The sequence below is a fragment of the Giraffa tippelskirchi genome, chromosome 5, assembly GCF_054371585.1.
Source record: "Giraffa tippelskirchi isolate mGirTip1 chromosome 5, T2T-mGirTip1v1.2.pri, whole genome shotgun sequence".
Classification (NCBI taxonomy): Eukaryota; Metazoa; Chordata; class Mammalia; order Artiodactyla; family Giraffidae; genus Giraffa; species Giraffa tippelskirchi.
The window spans coordinates 142443179-142460255 of NC_137279.1; the positions used below are offsets into that span (position 1 = coordinate 142443179).

The 17077-nt window shown below is 41.2% G+C and overlaps 1 protein-coding gene across 2 annotated transcripts in view; it reads right to left on the reverse strand.

The window, feature by feature from the left end:
• The window catches only part of PTGFR (prostaglandin F receptor), a 64445-nt gene extending 53070 nt beyond the window's left edge, over positions 1-11375 (reverse strand). The window contains exons 1-2 of one of the 2 annotated variants that reach the window (XM_081491717.1): positions 11290-11375; positions 3848-4715 (exon numbers count right to left, since the gene is read on the reverse strand). In XM_081491717.1, coding sequence (XP_081347843.1) covers positions 3848-4645 — 798 coding nt within the window. In that variant the 5' untranslated portion in view covers positions 4646-4715; positions 11290-11375. Of the gene's footprint in view, positions 1-3847; positions 4716-6137; positions 6714-11289 lie in introns of those variants that run through there. The other variant, XM_081491716.1, reaches the window with a different exon arrangement.
• Between the last annotated feature and the right edge of the window lie 5702 nt (positions 11376-17077).

A 17077-nucleotide genomic window follows, 5' to 3' on the forward strand; every position in this document is an offset into this window, starting at 1 on the left:
TCAACCAGTCAACAAGTATTTATTGCTCTGCCAAACTAGTGAAATAAGTATAGGAATAATAATAAATTCTTTTTAGGATTACGTAGTCTAGAAATGGAATGTTAAAAAGACTCACTACCTGAAGAAAGACAAAAGTAAAGAATATTAAGGAAATGTTACTTATAAGTGCTGGTAAGTGTCTTCTTTTTCCACATCACTCTAGAAACATCAGAAAATATCTTCAAGGTTTATTTATTAGGAAAAAGTGGTTCACCTAAGATGCATGCAAGACAATTTTATAATGGCCATTTGACTATCAAAGATTTTTGTATTAACTTGTTGCTAATGGAACTGTAAGTCAGTCAGTACCTATTGCATTTCCCTGTATTTTTCATTTGGGAGTGTAATCAAATGAATTTATATGCATTAACAATGTTTAAAACTATAAAATTCAGATATTGAAAATTTCTACAGACATTAACAAGTTATACTTTAAGCTAACATTATGATTATGTTTCTAGGTATCAGTTCCTGAAAATAAACATATACAGACACACACATACACATATATTCCTCCTTTTGTGGGGAAAAAAATAGAGGATTTTTAGGGAAGTGAAACTATTCTGTATGATACTGTGATGGTGGATACATATCAATATACATTTGTTAAAACCCACACACTGTACAGCACAAGGATAACCCTAATATAAACTACAGACTTTAGTCAATCATAATGTACTCATATTGGCTCATCAATTGTAACAAATGAACTACATCAATGTAAGATGTTTATAAGGATTACTGGGTGTGAATGGATGGAGACATGAGGAGGTATGTGAATTCTGTGCTTTCTACTCATTTTTCTGTAAACCTACAACTACTCAAGAAAAATAAAATCTATTAAAAGAGATTTCTAACAAACATCATGATCATCTTACCTTTGTATTAAACTCAATCATCAAAATTAATAAAGTATCCCCTTTTTCATCAGCCACAAGTTTTAAAAGTTTTAGAAATTATGCCAAAACTATTGATAAGTTTTGATGCAATAAATCCTGCCAATCCCAGACATCACCACCTGCATTACTCACTTCCTCCTTTCGGTTTATCCATGCACCTGTACCCTTATTCCAGTTTGAGGCTTGAAAAATGACAGTGAACACAGGTCAAAGACTGTCTGCAGATGTTCATTCAAATGACAAATTCAACATTTCATCCTTATCAGGATGAGAGAAGGCACAGTGTAGAGTAGGGCATTGACCTGGAAGATGTCACAATTATAGCACATCTGTGGGAATTTAGCAGCTCAGTTTCAGAGATATGTTTTAAACATTTAGAAGCTTCTAAATTGTAGGGTAGAGAATGATGGCTCAGTCATTAAAACCTATGCAGTTCCTCCTGGGCATTCAGAGGATAAAGGAAAAATGGTTTAATAGGGAAATTAGTGTTGGGTGTTATTTTGGCATTCCCAAGCCTGAGTTTTTCACTCAGGTTCCATTTAGAACTGTCTAAGGGCCTTAACAAAACAAATAAGGCACTTGTTATAAGTCACAAGTTATAAATCCTTTAGCCAGAACTTGCCATGAAGACCCAAGACTTCACAAGAGAAAGAAACTAGGAATGCAAAGAATGCTTGAAACAACTTAAAACATCAATTCAGCATGGGGTATCTGTGGTAGACCTACTACCCATCTGATGCAGAAACAATTTTCCACACTAAAAAGTATTTTAGAAGTATTGATGCATTGGGGTCATAAGTGTAGCAATAATTCACAGTTAAATAGAACACAGACCTCAGAAAATGTTTCATAAGAATAAAATTATATTTCCACTAGGATATATATTCAAGATATTAACTAAATTGTAATATCTATTTTAGCAGTAAAGAAAACCAAAACTTCAGGAAAAGAAATTAGAGAAAAACAAATTCAAAATACTCCTGGTGAGGATGAAACTTTGTTACCTTCCATTGCCTGACAGCAGTTAACCTAAAATTCCTATTTCTCAAAGTCAAAAGCCAAAACTAAGTAGAATTTTAAAGGTGACTTGAAAAACAAAAAGCAAAAACCAAAACACCAGTGATTAGCCCAGTTGTCCAGGGTTACCTGTGTCTCATTAAGTTCACTACTTCATGGTTTTCAGGCTTTCTCCAGAGCTTCATTTTTACATTTTCTTTAAATATTTTTAGCTACCTCTTTTCTCCCTTTCTTAGCATTCTCTTTCCAACCCTCAAATTAGTCATTTTTACTCAGACTCAGTTTTTATTTTTAAAAGCTACTCTATTTCAAAGTTTAAAAGAAAAGAAGAATTATTCTAAGGGAACTCCCTTTGCCAAGTAGTGTAAATTAAACTCTCCAAGAATGAACACCGAAGTGATTCCAAGTGTTGACAGAACTTTTCTCAGCTATTCACATTCAGACAACTAAACTATGAGCTCAGATGAGACCCCAGGTTGGGTTCACCTAAGGCCTCCTAAATTGACAATAAGCAAGCTTCAACATGTTGACTTGCCATTGACAGATGTAGCCTATCCTCCACTAGGTTGGGCACCTTGGACCAATTTCAGAATACTGTGTAAAAAATACTTAAATGATACAATTCCAGTAGCTAAATTCAAATTGTAAGGAAATAAGAGGTATAGAAATAAAGAAATATTTTAAAAGCAAGAAATCCTTTTGCAGAATAAAATTGACTACCATAGGATCTATCTGCAGCAGCAACTCTCAAGACTTCTGTTCACCAGGACCATCAGGTTTGTTTATTAAAGCTCTACTGTCAACAATTCCTAGACAATGAACCCACAGGGGCCTAGAAGAACTGCATTAAAACAAGCAAAAACAAGCACTTGCATATCACTATGCAAGGTATGACCATCACCTTTGTGTTATGGCTACCTTTGTCTTAACTCTTTTGCCTTACCTCTACCTGAGTATCACCTGTATTACTACCTTTGAATACCAATCTGTTTCCCCCTTGGTAAACAGAAAAAGGAATGAAAACAATCTTTACTGCCATCAGTAGCTACATACACAAGCATGTTTTCTCTTTCATTGTATGTTATCACCTTTTCCACCATAAACTGTTGGACAGAGTTATGGCCATACTTATCAATCACAAGTATTTTTTGTCTTCTATTTAGAAAGTCATATAAATGATTTATGTTTGTTGCTAATTCTTTAACCTTAGCCTTCATTTCCAAGTAAAAATACCAAGATTTAAATATAGCTGCTGGAAAAAAGGAAATGAAATGATAAGAGAAGATTCCTTGGCTCTCATATCCCTCCCTGCATTACCATCATCCTGGGTAAATGAACTAGAGATTTCTTTACCTGATCTACCCATTCTTTACCTGATCTACCCATTGAGGTCACCTGCACTGTCCAACTATCTCAATTCATCACTTCCCTTTGCAAACTGAGACCTGGTCATTGTGTGTTGAGAAGAAGCCAATCTATAAATTACAAGCCCAAGTGATTTTCTATCAAGACTTACTGGAGTCCATTCCAATATCATTTTATAGTCATTTTTTCACATTTTAGAAACTAATCATATTCAGTATATTAAGACTGTCATTTCTGTGAAAATTACTTTATACCACACTGCAATAGGTAACACTATGGTTAGAATTGTTTAGTGAGATATTTCTTTTATTTCCAGGCTTGTGGGAAAATAACCATCTGTGTCATAGCTTAATTCTAAGCCAGAGCTGAGAACTAAAATTAGTTCTGAATAGGAGTAAATTCCAGCACTCAAAAGATGAAACAGCATCGCCCATCAAGTCTAACATCTTTGAAAAAGACAATAAACCTTGTACTGAATATGGATTAACTGAAAAAAGCAAAAAATTATCAAAACCACAGATCCTTACCAGAAACGGACTCCAACAAATGCAGGAAACACACATTATACCCAGAAGCTGGATGACCATTTCAAAGTGATGAGACCTGCCTTGTCTGTGCTGCTGACTTCTAAATTTAACTTTCAAAAGTGAAATTCCTGTGATGGCATTGCAAACAAATGAAACACTCAGGGCTAGGAGCCCCAGAAAGGCAAAAAGTAAAAGATAAAACCTATCTTCCCAGTCTTTGATTTGATCTGTTTTGTAGAAACACCAGGTCCTCGAAGCTTGAATTTTATAGTCACGATGCCCAAGGATGGGCAGCAAAGCTATAAAAACAGCAAAAAAGCACACCCCACTCAACATCATTTTAACATGCTTGGTTGTAATTTTTGTAGAGTGAAATATTGGTTTGGTGACTCCAATACACCGCTCAATGGCCATCAAACTGCCTAGAAAAAGTGGGCACAGACCAGAAAACACCATGCAGATACCAAAAATACTGCAAAGGACATTTGACTTGTCAAAGTAGATCCAGTCTTTATCAGAAGCATATACAAAGACAGCTATAGTTCCATTGATGAGGTGCCCAAAGAAATCTGTGATTACTAGAGCACTAGCCAAAAGCAAAAACGATGACTTGTACTTCTGCCTAAATCTCTGGTATGCTTTCATGAGAATAGCAATGGCAAGGCTATTCGATAAGATTCCCACTGTCATGAAGATTATTGAAAAAGATATTGAAAGGTCTTCTTCCAGTTGGCAAGTTGTATTTGAAAGGAGCTCAGATGCAAGAGACACTGGCTGTATAGAACTGTTCGTGGACATTGTTGTGGAGATAAGAGCCGGCCACTCAAGTCATCTCCCTCTCAAGAGTTTAGGCTTGCAGTCCAGGGATCTGTAGCATAAAGACAGAGAAATCATGAGCCCTGGAAAACTGCTCATCTGGCATCCCAGCACCCTATGGTGGGAATCAGATTTATCCAGCCTATCAGGAGCCAGGTTGTATCATGCTGAAAACAGCACACATCAGTCTGGGGTTCCACATCTCATTTTCAAGGTAAAGAAGCTACCAGAACTGAGACCTCTTGGTTAACTTCTGTGTCTACTCTGCCAATGAGCACCTCCTAAATCTCCTCCTGACACTTCACTGACACCCTAAAACTTCAGATTTAGCAAGTCACTTAACCAGACTAGATTTAAACCCAACTGACTTTTTAAAAGTATGCTAGTCTATTCTAACAACTAAGTGACCTTCTAAACTTTTTGCTTTTTCCTATGATAAGCTTTGCCCCAAACGTGTAGATTATTCCTTTGGGAACTATGTTTGTTTGTCAGGCAGACAAAAATCATCTTCCCCAAATTTTGGACGGGTGCAGAGTGGAGCCGCAAGCACACTGACGCTGCATGGGCTTCTCTGAATAAGTTCTGACTTTGAGCTAAAACTATGTGATTTAGCTCAAATAACAGCAAACCACACACATCAGTGACCCATGGAAGGCTACCACCTGTGCAGAAATGCAGGTGAGTGACAGCAAGGGAGACGGACCACCCTCATTGTTGGCACTTCTGCTTAGATGCTGCTGATCTTAAGTTACAGCTTCAGGGCAGCAATATCCAAGGCGAATTATTCATTTGTAGCTCTTTCCCTAAGGTTTCCTTGGTAGCTCAGACCGTAGACAGTCTGCCCGCAATGCAGGAGATCTGGTTTTGAACCCTGGGTCAGGAAGATCCCCTGGAGGACATGGCAACCCACTGCAGTATTCTTGCCTGTACGGAGGAGCCTGGCTGGCAACACCCATAGGGTCTCAGAGTCGGACACGACTGAGCGACTAACACACACAGCTCTTTCGCTAGTGAGTTGAGGCCTGAGTCACAGACCTTCTATGCCCACCACCGCCGCCACTCCGCCCCGAGCTCTTTCGGCCGGCGTTTCCCCAACAGCTTTCCCGGAGGCTAGGAATTCCGAAGCCAGTCTTTCCTGGGACCAGCCCAAGCGGGGCCGCCCCGGTTTGCCCGCAGGGCGGCCGCCTCCTCCGAGTCTTACTCACAGCGCTACTTTCGCCCGCTGCTACCCCGACGCCCCCAGGCCTCTGCTTGCAACATCCTTCCCAAACCTCTTAACTGGCTGAAAGTTTCAGCGATTGCTCAAACGCCAGAGGGCCCGTCTCCCTCCCACCCCGGGGGCGCCAAAGACCTGCACTGATCCAGATGTGGGAGTCGAAGTGTCGCGGGCAGGGAAGCGAGGGGCGAAAGGGGATCTTTTCCTTTACCCATTTCCCTCCTCTTAGACACGTTCTCCCGGGTCCCAGGCGCGCACCTCAGAATCCGGACGGGTCGGTCTTTTCTCTGCGGCTGTTATCTCCAGCTGGGGGCATCTGTTCCAAACTTGTTGGCCAGCGCAGGCTCAGGTGCCCTCGCGTGCGGCTGCTTGCCGCCGCCCCAGGCGTCCGAGAGTGGGGTGGCTAAACCTCAGTCGGCTTGAGCATCCTGAGACCAACGCGTGGGAATCTAGCCCCTAGAGGGGTGGTGACCTTGGCATCCCCGGCTGCGGGCAGGTCTCTAGGCGGAGCAGAAGGGCGCGCCGGCCCGTGGGCCATCCCGCGCCCTGCTCTGCTTCGCCGCCGCCGCCGCCGATGCCTCCTGAGCGCAGCGCCGCTCCCTCGCCACGGCTGCGGCCCGGACTCGCTCTCGCCGGGCGTCCTTCCGCCCGCTCGCCCAGCGCGGAACCTGCCTGGTGCGCTCGGCTCACTGGATCCTTTAGCACCTAGCGGCGCTCGCCGCCTGGGCGGGGAGGAGGGCGCGGTTGACCTCCGCCCCTTCCTCTCCGCCCCTTTTGCCTTGAACCGGACCCGGAGAGGCTTCAGCACCGCGCTCGGATGCTACAGCAACCCCCTCCCCCGCCCGCCTCCTCAGCATCTCTACGGCCCTCTTAGCTGCCGGACCACTTAGGGAAAAGTTTTGTTTTAAACTCATTCTCCAGCTAAAGGCGCCATCTCTACGGCTGTAAAACAGGAATCAAGAGAGCCGAGGAAAGCGTGCAGACAGCAGTCGTGACAGCGTATTGGAACTGTCAGGTTGTAGTTCGCCGACTGTTCATCCTAAATCTAGCTAAAAAAGAACAAACCAGGTACAAAGAAAGAGATGGTGCATTTGAGATAGTGGGCTTAGGGGCCGATATCCCCAAGAAGTGAAAAACATTCGGGCCACATGTTGTCAGTGGGAAGTCGCTGCCTTAGGATTCGCTGTCACTTAGAGGACTGGACTATTTCTAGCTTTCTAAAGAAGGTGAGAAGGGAAAGGGTGAGGCGTGTTCTCCAAGGACACAAGCAGATAAAGCAATAACATTTTAATGATTTTAAAAGCCCAATGGTGAGAGAATTTCTAGTGGTGTGTTTACTCAAAGAAACTAATAAATTTTGCTGAAATCGTTTTATAATCAAGTAAAGAAATATCCACTATTTCATTAGGAATTGTAATTCGAGTCATTTTAATGTTGTAACCGCTTTTTGCTTATATTGTTTTGATCCGTACCTATTAACTCTGTCATTTTCATAGCTTATGGAAATGTATTACTGACCTTTGCTCTTTTTGTCAGTAAAATATTGCCGCAACTTATGTGAAAAACCAATGCCACATGGAAATAAACCCTCTTCTCTCTGTTCTAAAATCAGAAGGGGCCTCTAAACTCCTGGAAATTAAAAAGGATCATAAAATGCTACAGTGAGATAAATAAATTAGCCATTAACTACAGAAAAGAATGATTGCAGTTTTTCTCTGTGGTAGACCCTGAGATTTTTTTTTTAATGATATGATCATAACATGTAAAATAAACTATTACTCAGGTAGGGTCACTTGAAAATTCTGGTTAATCAAATACTCTAGTTAGTAGAGAAATACTATATCTGAATGACCGGTGTCCAAAAAACAACTATGTAATAAACCACATGGAAAATGTGAATCACACAGAGCACTATTCTATCCTTTAGTGATTAACATCACTTGATCACATTGGATACAATTATCTATTTACTTATGCCTCTCCCACTGAGCTGCATTTCTGCAAAGGTCTTATTCATCTCTCCATCCTCATCTGGGACTATCCTCCTGGTCACTTATTAACATTGTTTGTATTCATCAGTGGTACAACCAACATTTCCAGGATCACACTTCAAGATCTTAAAAAGTCCCCATCTCTCACTGGCACATCTCACTAACAACAGCTACTTAATCTACTGGGTAAAAGAGAGAAAATTCTCATGAGTGCAATTTCAAGTCATAATGTTTTTTATGTACATTCAAAACATTATTAATTTATTTTTCAAAGTGCTAGATAAACCCTATTTTTTTTAAAGTATTTACTTTGAAAAAAAAAGTGTCTACTTTGCATGTATTCTTGGAGTTCCATTTTTAGAATCCATTCCTTAATCAAGATACATTTCACCTGAATCTCAATAAAAGATTCTAAAGAACCTACATCTCTTCTCAAGATAGAATATATTAGTGTCAGTAGAGAAGTTACTAACTAATATGGAAGAGCAAATAATTAACTAACTACTCTTAAGAGAAAAAAATACATATCTGGCCTTATCACACCCAAATCTGACCCCCTATTCAAAGTGCCCGATGGCAGCCTCTGATTGCTTATATAAGGAAGTGCTAAGTCACTTCAGTCATGTCCAACTCTTTGTGACTCTTTGGACTATGGCCAACCAGGGTCCTCTGTCCATGGGATTCTCTAGGCAAGAATACTGGAGTGGGTTGCCATGCCCTCCTCCAGGGCATCTTCCAGACCCAGGGATAGAACCCAAGTCTCCTGTGGCTCCTGCATGGCAGGCAGATTCTTGACTGCTGAGCCACCAGGGAAGCCCCAGTATAAGGAAGAAGAGCTGGCAAATCAGCAGATGAGAGAAACAAACAGATCAAAAATTAGTTGGTGGGTGGAGGGGGTGAGAGTTGGTGAGGGGGGGAGGTGGGAAGCGGGGTAGCTGATAAAATTCTTCTGAAAAACAGTAATTGGTATCATTACCGCTGAGAAGTGGATGCACATAAAACTCTTAACTTACACATTCATTCAACAAATTTCTTGAACGTCTACTTTGTGTCACACACTGTTTCTAAGAGGCAGAAATTCAGCTGTGTGGGCAAAGCATCCGAGCCCCTGTTCTGGTGTGGCTTTGAGGTGAGGGAGAGCACTTACTTTTGTGGAGCATATGTCTAAAACCTTGATGTGATTTGGTGGCTTCCCTTTAATGGAGCCTAAGCTATTGTCAGCATGTCGACAGGAGATAACATGACAGGTGTGTGCTTGGCAATCACCTTCATTCAGGATTAGATGCAGAACACTGTGCTCAGAGAAGTGTGCACATTATAATTAAAGTTAGAGAAACCAGGACTCAATGACACTGAAGATGAAATAAAAACTCCATAAAAGTTAAAAGGCATGTTGGAAGTTGATTTTTATAGTTTTAATAAAACTGTCTAGGAAAACTTTTCTGGAATTTACCATTGACATTCATGCTAGAAACTATGTCCCAGTTTGGCAGTAATTAAAATAACAACTTCTTTTTACAAAAATTTATTATGTAACTCTTTGAAACACCAAAAGTAACATATGTAATGCACTTGTAAGTTGTGAATTATAATATAAAATAAACACCCATGCACCTACTATCTAATTTAAGGACTGTGTGGATTTCCTAGGGCTGCTGTTAACAAAGTACTACGACTGGGAGGCTTAAAAAACAGAAATGTATCTTGCAGTCTGGAGTTTAGAAATCCAAAATCAAGGTGTTAGCAGGGTTAGTTCCTCCTAGAGGCTGTGAGGGAGAATCTGTTTCATATCCCTGGCCTGGCTTCTGATGATTTGCTGGCAGTCTTTATTGTTCCTGGCTTTTAGATGCATCACTCCAATCCCCGCTTTCATCTTCACATGCCATTCTCTCTCTTTGTCCTCACATGGTCATCTTCTTATAAGGAGCCCAGCCATATTGGATTTGGGATCCACCCTACTCCAGTACGACCTGATGTTAATCGATTACATCTGCAACAACCCTACTTCCTAATACAGTCACATTCTAAGACACTGGGGGTTTGGATTTCAACATATTTTGGGGGGTATGGGGGGAGTCATTCAATCCATTGCAAAGGCTATACAAGGACATTACTAACATTGTTACTTCTATCCGCGTGTTTCTGTCTTCATTTCATTCTTCTGTATCCCTCCCCCAGAGATAACAGAGATAACCACTATCCTGAATTGTATATTTGTCATCATTCTCTTGCATTGTATTATTACATAAATATGCATATGAACCAATGTATTATTTAATTTTCCCTGTTTTGTAACTTAACCTCCTGTAACTTGTTTTTTTAACACAAGATTTATAAGATTCACAGATATTGTTGTATGCAGTAGGAGTTATTCATTTATAAAATTCTACAGTCACAAAAATTTGGATATCCAAATTTTTTAAATATCATCCTGTTAATGGTTATTAGGATTATTTCCAGTTTTCTGTTCTTAGGAAATAATCTACTATGAATAATCTTGTATTTATTGTGTAGGAGTAGGACATATACCTAGAGGGAAATCACTGGGTCACAGAGTTTGAGGATGTCCAACTTTACAAGATAAGGCTGTGCCTAGGAGTTTTATTTCATATTTGTGACACTTGGAATTATCTATCTCTTTAATTATTACCAACCAGATGGTTGTAAAATAATATCACATTGGGGACCTAAATTATATTTCTCTTTGCATTCCTGTCTCTTTTTCTGTGAAATATCTGTTTGTCTCTTTTGTCCAAATTTTTATTGGATTCGTTGTCTTATTATTAATTCTTTATGTGTTCTAGATACTAATTCTCTATCAGTTGTAGAGAAAACATCTTTTTCTAAATCACAGCTTGCCCCTTCATTTTCCTTACTCTCCTTTCGTTGTTATCACTGTTTTTACACAGTGCTTAATTTAATGTGATCAAATTTCAAGATCTTAAATCTTATCTTTCATGCTGTACTTTAGCATTTTTTCTGTCACATTTTAAAAGCCTTTCCAGAACCTGGATTATAAGATATACTACTATATATTTTCTAAACATTTTAACATTTGTGCCTTCCACATTTAAGTCTTTAATCCTACAGATAATTATTTTGAGTATTTTTGAAGTAGGAATCCAGGGAATTCCTCTATACAGATAACCAATATTTGTAGTGCCATTGGTAATAATCCCACTATTATGGGTTGCATTGTGTCCTTTAAAATTCATATATTGAAGTCCTAATCCCCAGCCCCTCAGGAAGTGACCTTATTTAGAGATAAGGCCTTTACAGAGGTAACCAGGTTAAAATGAGGCTATCAGGATGAGTCCCATTCAATCTGAGTGGTGTCCTTATAAAAGAGGGAGATTCGGAGACAGAGACACATACAGAGAGAACACCACATGAACGTGAAGATGGCCCAGTTACAATACCTGCCATGGAAAGAGGCCTAGAACAGGGTCTTCCCTCACAGCCCTCAGAACAAATCAGTGCTGCCAATAGCTTCATCTTGGACTTCCAGCCTCCAGAGCTGTGAGACATTTCAGTTGTTTAAGTCACCCCATTTGTGATACTTTGTAATGGCAGCCCTAACAGATTTGTACATCCTCCCTTCCTCATGAATCTAACATATATATCTCTCATAGACCAAGTTTCCATATATGCATGGGAAAATAATTATTCCTTGACAGACCTACCATACTCATTGGGTTCCACTGGACTCCGGTTCCCCTGGAAACTACTATTTGGGGAGTGCTATTGTCACCCTTAGGATAAACTCTGAATTCTTTAAGGTGGTTTTCAAGACTCTTCTTAATCTATGTTCCTACTTCTGCTGTGAGGCTTAACTCTCCTTCCTCAGCCCTGAAATTTTTTGCCCCAGACACACTGACATCCTCAGCTCCTACAACCTGTCCCTTGGCCTTCTGCCACCGCTATCTTTAGTAATCTTCCTTCAATCCCTCACTCATTGCCTGATCCCTATTCAGACTCCAATGTTCAAAAATTAGTGTGCTTTCTGTACATCATGCTAACTGCATGTCTATCATTGCCATTGTATGTCCAGCACTTTGCACATGCTGTGGAGGTGCTCAGGAAAGAATGAATGAATGAAGTGGACATACTTCAGAAGTGGAAATTCAAGCACAAAGAAATAACTTGACTGATTAGAATGGCAAATACATGAGACAAAACCATGTCTGTCTGACCAAAAAACCCATACTCTCACCAACTCTTCGTATTTCCTCTGGGTTTAATAAGACATAAAGTGCTGTCCTTTATGCACAGTTTGTTGCTGCTAAGCCTACCACCAAAAGGGCAGATGCCTGTATTGTTTTTCTTTTGGTACAAGAAGTTTTGCAATAATCCATCTACATTCTTTCACAAGATCCAAGACCCACAATGCCACTGTTCTAGCACTTATGCTTTTGTTAACTCTTCAAGACAGGCAAAATGGAAAATCTATGTGGTGAAAAGAAGGGGAAAGTTGGAAGGAAGCAGAAGAGAAAGATAATATGTATTGATTTTCTGCCCTTTGCCCAGCACTGTGATAGGTTCTTCAAGTGTACACATCAATGCCCCCAGGTGGTTATTCTATCCTCATTGCACAGAGGAGAGATGAGGAAGCTGAAGCCCAGAAAAAAAATAAATTCTTTGCCCAAGATCACACACCTATGCTGAAAGTGAGGTGCAAACCAAACCATAAAATACTCAGCAATTTCTGCTTCATTCAGGGATAGGGGGCCAGTGCAGATCCTCTTAAATCTCCTAACCATCCCCACATCTCCCCATTAGCCTGGACCCTGCTATTGGCTACTCCCACTGGAGCTCTGGGTGCCTATCACCATTCACTATTTATTCTATACAGTTATTAGAGCTCTGGGTGCCTATCACCATTCACTATTTATTCTACACATTTATTAGACTCAAAGTGAGCATCGTGTTATGCTAACAAATTTTGAAATGTAGGGATCAGTTGGCCCCTTTTTCTGCCCTCAAGGAGCTTCAAAACCTAGACTGGCATGCTAGTTCTTGTTAATGACCCCCTGTTTTTTTCCCTCTTCTTTCCATTTCATCTTCATCCTTTTCCAGGATTTCATTAGCCCTCTTCACATTTTGCTTCCTGTCTTATCTGACTTCAATATTTCATATAGATATCTAGGATCCAACTAAGAAGCAAATTTAATCCACCCAGTAACCTATTATTTTTAAGTGGCCCCTGAGCAGGTGAGACACAAGACATACAGGGTTTGACAAAAGTGAAGTGACAAGGACAAGTTTGCACCAGGGGAGAGAATGGACCAGACACAGCATCATGGAAATTCCTGAAGGCACTGGGGACCACAGACAGGGGCCACAAAGGAAGACTGTTTTGCAAAGAAACTGCCACCTTCACTTTTTTCTGCACGCTTGCATATGAAAAGATATAGAATTTACATCTATTGAGGACTGACTGTGTCTCGATGCTAAATGCTTTACATATATATTAAATTAACTTTTCCAAGAACTCTATTTAAAAAAGGCAAAACCATGACCTTCACTTTGCACAGAGGTAATTGAGGCACAGAAAGATTAGGGAGTTAAACTGCTTAACACAGAGAATGAATTCAGTACCAGGTCTGCTCAACTACTTGATCCTAACTCCTGGCCAACTGCCTCACAGGCAGCTAAGACACCCCTGCACGCTGTGGTTTGACACTCAAGGTTTCCCAGTACTGGCTGCTGTCACAGAATGTCCTTTTGTGGCTAAGTGGTTATCGGGGTCATCTTGATTCTTTATCTGCATTCAATACTTGTCTACAATTTTCTCATGGATTTTACTTCAGTGAAGTTTCAAAACACCCACATCCAAACCCAGAGCAAATCTGAAACCACCACGGAAGATCATGAGACCATCCTTGCCAAAGTAAAGAAAATCCCCCTTAAAAAAAACATTAAAAATGAGTCCCTTGCTGGAAGAAGAAAATATTGATAGATTCACTATTCCCCCAACTTGGCACAAAGGAGAAACTGCTTTCTCTGAAAGATGGAGCCATCTCAGGGGTGTAAAAAATATCCAAAAGCTGAACCCAAGTAGGACTGCCTGCTTCAGCATGCAGCCAGTGCCATCTTGAAATTTCTCAACCATTTAGCTTTGAATTGTGTATTTAAGTGAAGTCCAATGAGACAATGGAGCCTGCACCCCCAGCTGAGACCTCCAAATCCTGTACACACCCACCTCCCCGGGATGGGCCTCCGTGGGATGGGTTCTTGGCCACCCAATCCCCTGTCCCAGACCTCAGCCAGCCTCCATCGACACCGTCACATGGTAACTGCTGCCACTCTTCACCAAGGAAGGGGCCTGGCCATGAGCTTCGGTCAGGTGGGCATAAGAGCCACTCTTCACCAAGGAAGGGGCCTGGCCATGAGCTTGGGTCAGGTGGGCATAAGGGCCACTCTTCACCAAGGAAGGGGCCTGGCCATGAGCTTGGGTCGGGTGGGGATAAGGCATCTCGGGGACAAGCATGGCTGCTGCACTCCCACTCCAGGTGAGCTTATCTGGGCCGGGGCAGGTCAAGCTTCTCACCCCCTCATCCAGGTACTGAGCACATCTGGGCACAGAGGTTTAAGATTTTCACATGCTCAGTGGCTCAGTCGTGTCCAACCCTTGTGACCCCATGGACTGCAGCCCACCAGGCTCCTCTGTCCATGAGATTTCCCAGGCAAGAATACTGGAGTGGGTTGCCATTTCCTTAGGGGTCTCCCATCTACTATGAACTGAGGCAGTAGCCCCATGGAAATAGGGAGCCACCTGGCTCGACCCCCCTGGCCCAAGCCACCTATGGACACTGAACATGGGTCCCTAGTTTGATGGGAGAAGGAACCCAGGAGCCATCAGGCTCAAGCAAATTCACACACACCTGAAAGACCCTTGGATACCTGTGAGGGTTTTGTATTGGCCCCTATGCCCCAAGGGCCCCTCAAAAAGCTCCAGTCTGGGGAATTTTCTCTTCTTCCTTTCAAGTCTTTCTCATTCTGTCTTGAGTTTGTCTCTGACCAGCTAGAGGCAGCCTTGAAGGACAAGCCACAAAATAGAAATTGTGTAATTTTGGTGACTCCACACCCAAGTGAAATGTGATATTTGCATTTGAATTGGCATTGCACAATATAGAAAGGAACAAGAAAATTCATCCTAGTAATCTAACATTTTAATTTCTATTTTTTTAGAACATCAAGTAGCAAATAAACAACACCATGACAAGTCCAGAGAGAGACCAAAAAAGGGGAAAAATTTATATTGTAGTACTTTTAAGTGTACTTTTCCCTTACTTTTTACATTTCTTTCTCCACTTCCACACATCGAACATGGGATCCCAGTTTTCTGGGTTCCTCTAGACTTCCCTAGTGGCTCAGATGGTAAAAGCATCTGCCTACAACTTAGGAGACCCAGGTTTGATCCTAGGGTCAGGAAGACCCCCTAGAGAAGGAAATGGCAACCCACTCCAGTACTCTTGCTTTGAAAATCCCATGGATGGAGGAGCCTGGTAGGCTACAGTCCATGGGGTCGCAAAGAGTCGGACACAACTGAGCGACTTCACACTTTCACTAGGCTACAACATACAATCAATAAACATTTGATAAGTGAATGAATAAATTTCTATAACAATTTTCCCTTATGGCACTAAAAACTCTCTACCTGCTAAACTGACAGTGAGGCTGTGTCCTCTGTATTTTTGTATTTCCCTAAAACTCAGCATAATTCCTTTGTTGATGATCATTATAGTGTATTGAATCACCACATACGCTTTTATTTTCCCTTGTCTCAGTAACTGTATCTCTCTAGACATTGTGAAGTGGAGATCAAAATTATAGGCTGAATAAATAAAAACAAAAAATACTCTTGAATCATCCAACACACAAGACAGAAAAAAATTGAGAGGAAAAAGTCATTCTCAGATGGAATTGTGCAACTCATTAGCCATCTTCTCCATACCTTGCTTCCTACCCAGGCAAAGCTGAGGCATCAAGTCTCATTTTCTAAAAGCCAGTTAGAACTTATGCTAACATGGTTGATGTTGTTTCTCGTCCTATCATAAAAATTTTTTAAATCAAATTGAAAGTTGAAAGCTCTGCATGGTCATAAATTTTCTTTAGTCCAGAAAAATCTTGGCTCTCAGACGTGACTTCTCCGACAGTAAGAGGCTCTCTTGTGAAAGTGTCTGCCAGAACCAGTTATCGCTAACCAGAGGGAACAACACTGCTGTCAGAACGCTGTGTCCTTGACAAACAGAAACTTAGCTTTTCCACACATGTTGGGAGTTTGTCCTTGCACATCATCATAATTGAGAATAAATCTTTATTCTCAACAGGATAATAGTCAGACAGAAATGTCTCCCTTCCCAGAACATTTCTCCTACCCATTGAACACCTTCTGCATCTCCACCACAGCTGATGGTCTAAGCACAATTGAATGAGGCTGGAACTTTGTCTCCAAATGTGCACATTCTCCTGATATCTCTGTTCTTTTATTAACAACCCCAAGTATCCAGTGGGTCAACATATTAGCCATTTGTGATGCCCCCTCTCTCCCTACTCCAACAATAGCTCAACATGCCAACTTAGTCATCAATTTGCTGATTATCTTGGACAAGTCACTGGACCCTTCTGATCTTCAGATGTTTCATCTACACACTGGAGAACAAGAGGCATGGGAGAGAGAAAGAGAGAAATGGCAGGGCTAAAATAGTCTTTAGGATTCTGTGTTGTTGTTGTTTAGCCACTCAGTCATGTTCAACTCTTCTGCGACCCCATGGACTGTAGCCCGCCAGGCTCCTCTGTCCATGGGATTTCCCAGGCAAAAATCCTGGAGTGAGTTGCCATTTCCTTCTCAAGGGGATCTTCCTGACGCAGGGATCAAACCCGCATCTCCTGCATTACAGGTGGATTCTTTACCACTGAGCCACCTGGGAAGCCCTAGGATTCTGGATTAATTCTCCAGAAAAACAGGATAAATAAGGTATGGGTGTACTTGTGTGCATATGTGTGTATGTGCATATGTATATTACAAATATATACAACTCATATTAACATATACATCATATATAAAATATATATTACATACATATACTTAATATACTACATAAGTATTCAGCCCACAGGCAGAGACTCAGCAGAACCATGCTCCAGTTCAAGTCCAAAGGTAGACAGCTGGAGAATTCCCTCTCGCTTAGGGAGGCCTGCCTT